The 13,069-nt window shown below is 32.9% G+C and overlaps 2 protein-coding genes across 2 annotated transcripts; both read left to right on the top strand.

Annotated features, from left to right (window-relative positions):
• The first annotated feature begins 704 nt into the window (after window positions 1-704).
• Window positions 705-1,561, top strand: LOC9306103 (abscisic acid receptor PYL13). Its single transcript, XM_002869986.2, has one exon. The coding sequence runs from the start codon at window positions 1,017-1,019 to the stop codon at window positions 1,509-1,511; it is 495 nt and encodes a 164-aa protein (XP_002870032.1). The 5' UTR covers window positions 705-1,016; the 3' UTR covers window positions 1,512-1,561.
• Window positions 1,562-9,188: 7,627 nt separating this feature from the next.
• LOC9306102 lies at window positions 9,189-11,448 on the top strand. Its single transcript, XM_021019794.1, has 2 exons — window positions 9,189-11,029; window positions 11,151-11,448. The coding sequence occupies exons 1-2, from the start codon at window positions 9,635-9,637 to the stop codon at window positions 11,187-11,189; spliced, it is 1,434 nt and encodes a 477-aa protein (XP_020875453.1). The 5' UTR covers window positions 9,189-9,634; the 3' UTR covers window positions 11,190-11,448.
• Window positions 11,449-13,069: the final 1,621 nt, after the last annotated feature.

Here is a 13,069-nt window from a genome sequence, read left to right as displayed (position 1 = left end):
CTCTGTGGGGTGAAGCATATATAAATTGACAATATAATCATTAAGTTTGGGCTTACACGGGCCTTATTGGGCCTTATTTTTTAGTAGGCAATAGAATAATAGGCTGATGGAACATTGAATATGCCTACCAGGCTACCCTGGATACGCAGAACTTGCATGACTCTCGGATTGGATACGTAGAAGTTAGAACAATAAACTTATGAATGAAAGAAAAAATAGGTTCTTTTTCTTTTTTCTCGTCGGCAACCGAATAAGAGAAAAACTGTTATGTTTGTAAACAAGTGTGCGTTTCGCTAAATTCCATTGTGTGCTTTTTCGGGTTAAATGACATCTGTATTTAGCTCGTGGGCAATGAATGACATATCTATCTATTTTTGGCTCCAAAACATTGCTGCAACAAATTTCCAAAATAGACCGACTAGATTTTTATATATTATTGGTAATTTTATCAGTTGGTAAGATATTTAATTCTTCGTGAATATTTCTCTCTCTCTGTTTAAATGATTAATATAGTCAAAAGAAAAACCTTCACAAAGGGTTTGCTAAAACCAAGTTCCATATCACTTTTGTCAGTAAAACCTTCACAGGAGGGTTTGTTAATATTTTTGATAAAACCAAGTTCCAAAATATGCAAGCCTTTTATCAAAAAACAAAATAATTTAAATATGCCGACAAGATCGTATAATTTCTCACTAATAACGCAGTATATACTTGTGTAGTTTTAAATTGTAAAAATGCTTTTTGTTACTTGTTAGTATATAGTAAGAAGAATACGAATCGAACTCGAAAGTTTTATATTACATGACAAATTCGTAAAAAACAATAAAATAATTTTTTTTAAAGAAAAATAAAATAATATAAAAATATTTTAGTCGGTGGTTTACCTTCACTTATATGTACGTAGTTCGTTCGATAGGCTTCAAAACTTAACAAGTGAAAACGAAAATTCAACAGTCAGACACGAAAATATATATACGTCGATAAAAGACAAAACCATCTAAAAAACAAAACAGAAAATGGAAAGTTCTAAGCAAAAACGATGTCACTCTAGCGTAGTCGAGACCATCGAAGCACCATTACCACTAGTGTGGTCAATCCTACGTAGTTTCGACAAACCACAAGCTTATCAACGTTTCGTCAAAAGTTGCACCATGCGCTCCAGTGGCGGTGGCGGCAAAGGAGGAGAAGGAAAAGGCTCCGTCCGGGACGTGACGTTAGTCTCCGGCTTCCCGGCGGATTTCAGCACGGAGAGGCTCGAAGAGCTAGACGATGAGTCTCACGTGATGGTGATAAGTATCATTGGCGGTAACCATAGACTTGTTAATTACAAATCGAAAACGACGGTGGTCGCGTCGCCCGAGGATGTGACAGAGAAGACGGTGGTGGTGGAGAGTTACGTGGTGGATGTGCCGGAAGGAAATAGCGAAGAAGATACGAAATTTTTTGTTGATAACATTATTCGGTATAACCTTACTTCACTTGCTAAGCTCACAAAGAAGATGATGGGGTAAGCTATGTATGTTTAAACTATAATCAATAAACTAATTGTAGTTATAGTTATGAATCGTTGGATTAGTTCTTAAAATTTTTAGCATTGGAATAAAATGTCCTTTTTTGGGATAAATAAGATTGGAATAAAAATGTTCCTTTTTTTTTTTGAACAAAATGGTTTCTTTCTTAATTAATTGTAATTGTCTCTTTTCTCCTACTCCTTTTTTTGTTGGACAAACTCTCCTACTCTTTTATGAAGAAATCATGTGAGAAATAAAATGAAGTAAGGTTATACCGAATAATGTTAACTGAATGAGAGATTAATATAACCTTCGATGGTTGTTCACTAAGGAATAGATCAAACCAATTAGACCAAACTTTTGAAAGCTATGAAATGAAATAAAGTTTGACTATAGTATACAACAAAGTGTACTTTTTGTACACAAAAAAAGAAGAGACAAAAGTGTATTAGTAGCATATATAACTAATTAATAGAAACATCTTTTTAAATTATTTATAATATATATATATATATATATATATATATGCCATAGAAATAGATCATGTCTAATAAAACGTATTCAGTTTAATTTATAGTAAAAAAATATCAAGAATCCGTTTGGTCTCTGTCCAACATGAATGGCTTATATTTTTTTGAGAAATCCTTTGCAACTTTTATAAAAATAAAATTCTACAACGGATAAATAAAGTTTTTTTTATTACCACAAATAAAGTTTGATATAGTAATAAATATAATCAAAACATTTTCTCTATTTATATATACATTTTTGGAGGTTTTTGGCCAAAAATCCTTGAACTATTTCTTATTTACAATTCTAATCTCTACGAAAATTTATGTAGAGTTTGAGTTTGGCGAATACTTCTATTTTTTTTGTCAATCCATCTATAAGGGACAAAAAATCTTATTCAAACCTGCAGATAAAAGAGTTGTGAAAAATCGTAGGGTGAACTTGGTGACAGGAGCGAACCACCTCTCGTTTAGGTATTGAATAAAGAGGTGCGCCTCTTGTTACCCATTCGGTTTCTTAGTGCTTGGTGATTCATAGGCCAGCAATGTGTACTAAATCAAGGTGAAGAAGAGTTTTTGATCACGGAGTGTGAGACCAGCATAGTTTCAGTAATTTGGAAAGATGGTCATGAAAAAGAAATTCTGTCGACCGAACTTGTAGAAAAAAAGGTAGCAGACAAGTTCTTTGATGGAGACTTTTAGATTTCAAACATTGTTCGTCGGCTGGAAGAAGTCTCTGGTCTACCTTATTTCAGAATGGTCAGTGGTGTAAACCAATCTGATAAAAGTGTCAGAATATCTTGGGCAGATAGAACATAATCGACGGTGAGGTTAATCAACTTTTACTCCATTTTAACCCAATTTTGACCCAAAAAAATGTTTTCTATATAAATAAAATTATTATTATTTTTATTATTTATTTTTAATAAACAATAAATAAAAATGCTCTTCTCTTGTAGTTCTTCTGTTGTTTGTCATCTATGATTTATGTAGTACTTGTTAAGAACTTGTTAATCCAAGATGCTCATGTAACTTGGATTAATCTTAATTTAAACTCTTGCTCTGTCAAATTTTGACAGCAACATTAAGAGAGAGATGGAGAAAAAGAGAAGTATATATCTTTCTTAGAATATCCCGGTCTCGCTCAAATGAGTGATCTTTCACTGTTGTCGCAAGTATACATATGGCACAAAACATAAACGTTAGAACCTTTTAAATTGTAAGGGCACACATCAGCTGTGAAGTGTGTGAGCTGAAACCCGACGACCTGCATATGTTGGCCTCAGCAAGTGACAATGGAACCAACCGGATTTGGGGACTTGCAAGAAGTTGAAGTGATTCAGTGGTAACAACTGATGATGACTTAGACTGCGAATTAGTTCATTCATCATGTAACTATGATATAAACCTTTTAGCATGTGTTGTTGCTTTCTTCATCCTCGTGATTTTTTTACTTCTTTTGACCATAATAGAACAGAAGTTGAATACCAATATATAGAATTATTATAGATAGAAAAGGGAAAATAGAATAATGCATTTGAGACATTTGCTCTTATGTTGATGCTTTACTTCTCATTTTTCTCTTCATGTATATTATAAGGCATTAGTCAACACTACCTTGCTCTAGTTATGTATGACCTTTCCATAAAATCTATTTTTTGACTTTGGTCATCTTCAAAATCGGCAAATTTCATAACTTTGTGAAAATAGAGTTATCAAAATTTATATGAAACAATTCTTTGTAAAATAAAATAAATTCTAAAATATTATTTTATTCTTAAGAATCTAAAATGGAGTTCTACCATTAGAGAATAAAAATAATAAAATCTTCTAAAAAAGTTCTTAACTACCAATGATGCAAAAATTATTAATAAAAATATTGTTAACAACTTTTTATGGGTTTCTACTATTGGAGATAGTCTAAAATACCCAAATGAAGGTTCTCTTATTAGCCTAAGAAAAAGAAAAATATTCACAATTTCATGACAAATTGGTGAAAGACAAAATAGAGTGTTTTTGTGTTCTAACATTGAAGATTAGAACATTGGTGTTTGTTCGGCACCTCTAGCGGAGTTGTGGGGAGTGTACTATGGTCTATATATAGTTTGGGAGTGTGGATTCACGAGGCTAGAGCTAGAAGTGGACTCGGAGATCGTGGTTGGTTTTTTGAGGACAGGGATAAGTGATTCTCATCCGCTGTCGTTCCTAGTACGTTTGTGCTATGACTTCATTTTGTGGGACTGGATAGTCCGAATATCTCACGTGTATAGGGAAGCTAATCGTCTTGTCGACGGATTAGCGAACTATGCGTTTTCTTTACCCCTAAGTTTTCATTTATTGGAAGATATGCCGGATTTCATTAATCAAATTGTTTTAGAGAATATTAGTGGAACTGCGTTTTCACAGGATGTTCGTTTGTAGTTTGTAATTTTTTCTTAATAAATTGGGGGAGACATTTGTTTCCCTTTTCTTACCCAAAAAAAACGTTGAAGATTAGAAAATTTGTAAGTGTTTTCTCGTTGACGGTCGGGAAATGGGCCTTAACGAATGGGCTAGTGGGCCTTGCTATTTCAAAGCTTGGGTGTGTTGGTGGGGGCAGTGTTAGTGGTTGCCACGTGAAAGATACTTATTCCCTTGTCCTTTTCATTCCCGCAATTTTAGGGAATTTTGGTCAACTAAACTTATTTCACTTTTTTCTTTCAATAAATCGAGTTTTTCTCTAATGTATTTCTCGAGTTATTTGTCTACTTTACAATTTTTTCATGGGTTTCTCCACTTCTTTTAGATTTTAACATGCGGTGTACCGCGGTGTAATTTATTTTTAAAGATAATATATATAAAATTTTGTAAATTATATAAATATTTTATAGTTTATAATTGTTGTTAAGTAACGGTATACCACGAGACAATTGTTAATAAACTGAAGATTTAACCTGTATTAAAGTGACATGTTAATGATATTTTAAAATTTTATAAATATTCAAACCCGTCCGCCATGTAAACCCATTCATAAATATAACTCGTCTCGTAATTTCTTAACCCGTCCCATGATTTGTTATCTAAAAGTAGTGATTTAATGATTATTTATCATGTATAAAAGTTTACAAATTATATTATTTCCTAAGACATTTATATTTTAATAAACTGAGGATTTAATCTGTATTAAAGCAGAATATTAATGATATTTTAAAATTTTATAAATATTGATTCAAACTCGTCCGCCATATAACCTTGTTCCGAAATATAACTCGTCCTGTAATTTTTTAATCCGTCCCGTGATTAGATTTTCTAAAAATAGTAATTTTAAAAATATATAAAAGTTTGCAAATTGTATCATTCTTTAAGACATTTATATTTTATAATTTACAATTGTTATTATGTAACATTATACCACGAGACAATTTTTGGTTTTATACAATCTTTTCTAAATGAGACTAATTTGATATATTTAATATTGGTGGTATTAAAAAAATTAAAGATTTAATCCGTATTAAAGCAGCGGATTAATGATATTTTAAATTTTTTATTATTGTTGATTCAAAATCCTGTTATGCCAAACTCGTCCAGCAAAAAAACTCATTTATTTTATTAATGTTGATCTTATTTATGATATGATTCTGAATCATTGTCTAAATATTTTAGTCGATGTGGAACGTTAAACACATCTTTCGTCAATTAGATAATATATGTCTATTTTTAAATTCTGAATCACAGTATATACATTTTTTTTTTACTTTATGTATTATATGATGATTCAAAACAGTTAAAAGACAAATCAAACAAAGATGATAGGAGAATCATAATTCTAAATCTTAATCAAATCTTCTAAATATTTAAATTATTAAATATGAAATATCTGGTGTATGAGTTGAGTTAAATATAACCCGACCCAATAAACTTTTTATGACCAAAATTTTTAAACGGATCGGATACCCATTATATCTAAATGCATTTTGCCCCACCCGTTAAAAATGTACTTCAAAAAGTATAAATTAGAATAAATGTTCGCCTGGCCGGTTCGTTTATTTATTTAAAGACACTTTTGAAGAATTGGTTATTAATAAACTAGGTTTTGAACCCACGCTACGCGTGGGTTTATTTGATATATTTTTTGTGAAAATTAAATCCGATTGATGATAGTTTTTAAATTACTATTAAAGCAAAATTTTCATTTCAAATGCACAATTCTAAAAATCAATAGTATTTAAGAATAAAATTTTATCAAAAGAATCATCATCATTCTTGTTTTCTCATATTCAATTGGCCGCCAACACCTATGCCAACACCTATGTCTTTGTATTTCTCTTCACATTCATCGTTTCTTACTCTTCATATTTCTTCTCTTCATCTGCATTGTTAATTTTTCATGTCTGTTATCATCTTTACTTTTTGCTTCTTCGTTATACTCTTCCTCTTCCTCTTCATCTTCCTCACTTTCTTTCTCATCTTTTCCATCTTCTTCTATATAAAACATTGTTGTTATGTGGTTGAAAACAGAGCAAGAAATTTAAACTTACTAATATTATACAAACATATCTTCATAAGCCTATGAATTAGCTACTTGAAATAACGTCGTTCATTTGACCTTTTGAACTCGAAATTTGATACCTTTCTACCAAAACTTAGTTCCACGTTCTCCAGAATTCTCTTACCAAATTTCAGATTATTTCGAGTACATTTGGATGTTCATGTCTCCACTTTGTTGGTCAGATATGAAACTTTAAACGAAATCTTCTCGAACATGTTGAAGACGCTTTCTTCTAAAAAGCCGTTTAAATCTATATCCTATCATTAAACCTCAAGAAAGTAATACCAGAAACCTCGCCATCAAGTTTCAGCTACATTCGCTTGTCGCCAATCTATCCACGTTTCTCTCTTTCTCCTTTATTTTTACATGAAAAACTACCATCTTTGTTACCTGGATTATGACGTCAATTGTTTATTATATAAGGAAACTCTCATCAATTAAGTTTATTACATTTCTTACGTCTCGTCAATTCCCTTTTTTGATTAAAATTGGTACTCTAAGAAGAACAACTTTTTCCATAATTTCAACACAAGTCTTTATACCTTTTGCCTGGTTAGATATCATCTAACTGAAGTATATACAACCTAAGTTAAAAGAACAGAATTACACAAGAAGTTATTTCATTAGCCATAGTTTTATCCACTTGCATTAATGTAAACAATTTTCACTATATTGGGCTAGACATCTTTCCGAAGAGAGTTTCCTTGCATGGTCTTATACATGTATGTTCCTTAACTTACCTCCATCACCACTTCATTAGATTTATTAGTCCATGACACTTCTTGGGCACAATCAATTGATGTTGAATTTGTTAGAACCACTAAATAACCAATCAAAATAATTTGTTTTAGAGTAACACAACTTGTTTTCCAACGAACCTCTTGCAACCTCCAAGACCAGAATCATTTCCTATTTTCTCATAAGATGTCTGCTATTCAACCAGCATAGCCACCACATATACTCAATTATTGATACTTTCACACGTATACTCGATTTAAGATACACACGTATTGAAACTTTTCAAACAAAAATCCCACAAAATTGCAAATTACTTGCAGAGGAAACAACATGAACATGGCCACATGTATAGCTAATAAAACATGTGTGCTTGTCATTGATCCTTCTTCTTTAAACCAAAAATTTAACTCGAACAATCAAATCAAGGTCTTATGACTCATAACCTATATGAAAAAGCACAAACATGACCAATGATGCATATCATCGATCCTTCTTCTTCGGACCCAAAATTTTTACGCAAACAACATCAAATCATATATAACATCATATACAAACACATGTTTTACGGCTCATCAAATATATGAAACAGAAACAGCCTGACGGACAGAGAAAAGTGCCCACAGTGTCAAAAGCGATAAAAAAAATAAAAAGAGGCGCGATCGATTAAAAGTAGTTACCAACCCTCATTCTTACTAACTGTTTGAAATTTATAATTTAAAAATTATGATCAAAACCAGATGCCTCCGATTATTATTTATATGACCCTAAGTTAATCGAATATGTTTTTTAATAAAATATTAATGAATGTAATGTAAAAAAATGTTAACTAATGTCATAAATATTTACTTTTTATTATATTTAGTTTATGTATTTAATAACAAATTTTCTATTCAGAATTATTTCATATTTTTAGATATTTTGTTTGTAAACTTAATAATCTATAACAAAATAAAAATTTACATTTTGATTATTTATATTATCTTTTTAAATAACATAAGAATATACAGTAATTAGAAATATTTTCATATTTTCAAATATTTCTTTTATTGTTTTTTTTTTTCCTTTTTACTAAAACTTTAAAATAGAAAATTATCAGAATCAAAATATGTTAATTAATGAGATGGCTAGTCTTAATTGGTCGTTTTAAATCCTAGTTGGACGGCCTTAAAAGCATATAGCCTCGACTTTTATATAGTATAGATGTAGTACCTAACAAACGTAAGTAACGACAAACAAAAACTTAAGTTATGATTAGAAGAAAATTCTTGAAAGACCATTTCTGTTAGTTTTTCTCTCATTTTTCATATTTTTATTTCTACTTTTTTTTTTGTTTAGCAATCAAAAACCAAAGTTTTGAGTATTAGAGACAGAAAGAAGTGGCCGAGTAATGATTTTTCTTTTAATTAAAACGATTACTATACTACCTAGAAAATGATTACATAATCTAAAAGTCACATATATATAATATATACACTATGTAATCTAAAAGTGAAATGTTAATTCATAGTCAATATCTTAGGCCGGTTGTTTTAGCAAATTATTATAAGTCAATTTTTTTTGGAATGTTATGAGTAATTTAAAATAATTAATTATATTTCAAAATCGAGCCCCATCATCCGTCGAGGCGATGCCGCGACTTTTCTTCAAAGACTTTAAACAAAGTAAACAATTAGTGCATTCGGAGAAACGTTGCGTGGCTCGGAAAAGGACACAACAACATGTGTTACATTACCAAAGTCGGTCCACTTCACTAGTGCTTATTATTTTGGCTCACATAATAAATGTCTTTTCTCACTTTTTATTTTATTTTGTTTTTTCAATACTTTTAGAAAGAAAAAAAAACAGTTGAAACTTGAACCACAACTGTTTTCCCTTGAGGAATATTTGACCTTAGTGCCAAATTTTTGTCTCTGATCTTCTTGTACTCCAATGTCTAACGACGTCGTTTTTGTATTCACAACACACCAACAGCAAAACAAAAGTAGTTGATCGCATCATTAAATTTCAATCAAAATCCTTGTGGGGGATGGGATTTGTTCTAAGCTCAATTATATCATGAATTGAAAACAACCAAACATAAGGTTAAAGAGAAAGTCTCTTTATTGACAATTCTTTAGTCACACACTTCTTATATATTCATCTGCTATTTTCCTAAACTCTAGCCTTCAATCTCGGCCCTAGACATTCGGCAATCTATCTATACACATATATTATACAATATCTCTATTCTTTTTCTCTTTTTATTTTTGTTTCGTACTTCAATAAGAACAACTACAATCTCAAAAACACTGCAGAAGAAGACCTCACAAAACAGAGACTCTGTTTCTTATTCTTTTTCTTTTTAAAGAATGGAGGGAAGGAAATTGAATTTGTATGCTCCATTACCATCAATAAGACGGATTCCGTCTATGATAGAGCGTTCTAGTGAGTTAGAGAACAAGAAGACGACGATTACAAGACCAGAGCTTCGATCATGTCCAAGCACAAAACAAGAAACGCCGGTTTTTGTATTACCAGACCAGAGCTTTGATCATCTCACAGAACCAGCTTCAATTCCTTTTATGTGGGAACAAATCCCTGGAAAACCAAAAGATGACATGGCTACATTGATTCAAGAATCAGGTTTACTAGAAACCGATGATGAAGAAGAAGAAGACGAAGAAGATTTGGATACGGTTTCTTCAAATGTAAGCTTCTCTGTTAACTGCAGCACGAGTGGAGTTAGCGAAATCGAGAAGACCGGTGAGAGATCTGATTGTGATGATGTGTCTAGAGAAAGTCTTGATCTAATGATGTCGAGATTCTTACCAGCTGCTAAAGCAATGGCTCTTCAGACACATCAGAAACATCAATCTTCTTATAACTCTTCAGAGCAGAAGCTAATCACTCAGAACAGAGAAGCTCTCCTAATTCGCCAAAGAAGTCAATTAGTCGCAGAACATGAACATTTCGCCATTGTTCAGAGTCTTTATGATGATTTAAACATTGATGATGATACTGACGACGACGATGATGATGATTATGATGACAATAGCGGTGATGGTGATCACAAGATCTACCCAGAAGTTACCAAGAAAGTTTGCGGATTCTTGCCAAGGCTTTGTGCTAAGAACTCATTCAAGTTTCTAAACCCGGTTCCTTTGGATTCAGTATCTAACCGGTCTAAGAAACATTCGGGTGATCAAACCGGTTTACCAAACTGGTCAACTAGGCGTCTTTCCGGTTTTATCTCTCCGTACCGAACTTCTTGTTCGGATTCCGGTTTTCTCGGAACTCCGGAGAAACCAGAGAGCTTCAAAAGGCTACACAGAGGAATAAGCAAGTCTCAAGAACTGTATCCAACCAGAACAAGAAGAGAGGTTCTTCCTAATTATTCGAATTCTGGAGAAATCAGAATGTTTAGAAACTCGGTCTCCACTCCTACGAGGATCCAACGTACGACAATTCACGATTCGAGGTTTCTTGTGGAGGAAGTAAACAGAAGAAGAAACGATAGGTCAGGGCATCTTCTCAAAACATCGTCGGAATATACACCCGCGCTTTCTCCTCCGCCGTTGCCAGAAACTCCGTCTCGGTCCTGGCTCGGAAGAACCCTCCTACCGCCGTTAAACCCGAGACAACACGGTGTCGTTTTAGGTCAAGTTGGTAACAAGAAACTGAATCAAGAAGTTCTTGAATCTACGAAATGGGAAATGATCGTTAAAACATCGTATGTTCACAACGATCACGCTCGTTATTCTCAGGTATTAATTACTCTTTGAACATATTTGGTTGTAACAAAATCGAATTCTTTTAAATGTATAGTATTTTGTATTATAAACATTTGATTTATATATCTTCTCTTTGTGAAATTCTACTGTGCAGGAGCTGATCGTTTATCCATCACGCCAGCAAAATACATAAAACCAGACAAATTACATCATCTTTTTTTACAGTACTATCGAATTAATAAATAGTTTTAAGGTTTGCCTCTTATTTTTCTTGTAGGCAACAACACAAATGTACCCGAGATTGATTCTTTGTGTTTCAATTTTTTGTGTGTGTAGCTCAATATAATTGTGGCGTTTGTTTTTCCAACCACATGTTTTATGATTGAAGACCTCATGTTATTGATGTTTGATAAAGTATGGGTTCTGTGACGAACCCGTTTAGGCCGGGCTGATTCATAATGTCGATTCAAAAATAAGGCCTCCGTTGAGCATTTTGCCTTTACACGAGAATTTTCCGTTAGATCAAGATCACCATATTGGCGATGATACTCCAGCTAAAAGATTGTATTAAAATAATCAAGATCACCATATTGAAATTAGAGCTATATTTGTCTAAGACACACATATATAATATATTTTTTTTTTAATTTAATGTTAAATTATATTCAAAAGAAAAAATATATCGTTTTTACAACTAGTGCAACGGTTTCGAAATTATGCAGAAAGGGAAAGCTGAGATTTTAGAGACTAAATTGTTTTACACTCTTGAAGCAAACCAGACTTGAAGTCCTTCTTCATACCGCCGGTCTCCCATGATTCTAATCGATGAGAGATTGTTTCGAATTTGTTTATCAATCCAACCAATAAGTCGTGTAGCTGAGTTCGGTTTCTCTCCATGCTTTCTTCCATTTCGTTCTCTCCAAATTGTGTAAACCGAGGCTTGTAGAGCATATCTCAAGAGAAAGCTTTCCACTCGATTACGTTGTATGTCTGAGACAATGGTTATCAGAGTTTGCCAATCCGTTGTGTAACGTGCCTTGTGAAGGTTCTTTGCAGTGGCTGTCCAAATTTCCGAGGCATAGACACATGTAAAGAAAAGGTGGTCACGGGTTTCCATGCTGTGATTGCAGAAGACACATGCCACTGACGACCTCACATTCCATCTTGCCATTCTATCACCTGTAGAGAGGCGGTTCAAGACTGCTAACCAAAGACAAAAAGAGAACTTTGGCGTCGCGTGAGTGAACCAAATTCCCCTATGCCATGCTACCTTATTTGTAGTTGTTCTAATGTGGTTCCAAGTATCTCTTGTGGAGAACTGTGGTCTGTACATGTCATTCCGACCTCGCCATAACACAATGTTCACTGCCTCTGTTCGGTTTTGCTTTGACACCGCTAATACATTTTCGATCTGGTTTAAAGCTTCTGTTCTATGCCGTCGACTGCGACGTGAGTGCCAAGCTTCAGCCACAGACATACCTCGTTGAATACCCAGGTCTATGACTCCTCTCTCACCTACAACATCCACCAATCTTCCTAGAGTAGACCAATTATCATATCAAAAAGAAGTGCTGTTACCATTTTTCACTTCAACTTAGCAGAAATTTTTTGCCACACCTCGATACTTGAGAAGCTTCTTCCAAATCCATGAACCCAAAACACACATATATAATATAAGATTTTGATTGACTTCTTTTTTCTTAATACTAGCTACAATTGACATTTGATCATGACGGAATAAAATACTTTAAGAAGTAATGGGAGACATGTTACTAGTGATGATGTTCTTCCTTTCCTTTTTTTTTTTTTTTTTGACAAATTATACTAGTGATGATGTTCATGCACATAAATTGAAAAACCCATATGTCATGTGTGGTAGTGCTCATTTATACATAAACGATATGAAAACCGTTAGATTAACGATATCCAACGGGCACAAAGATTCACTATTTTATTACCGGCCCTACTAGTAAAGTATAAGAGGCAGGCACGTCCCCATGGGTCTTGTTCTTGTATTCGATCCAAATAAAGAATGAGAAAAGATTTGATACTCAAATTAAAAATACATAATCA

Source organism: Arabidopsis lyrata (assembly GCF_000004255.2).
Source record: "Arabidopsis lyrata subsp. lyrata unplaced genomic scaffold ARALYscaffold_7, whole genome shotgun sequence".
NCBI classification, from domain to species: Eukaryota; Viridiplantae; Streptophyta; class Magnoliopsida; order Brassicales; family Brassicaceae; genus Arabidopsis; species Arabidopsis lyrata.
This window is presented reverse-complemented; position numbering and strand designations above follow the sequence as displayed.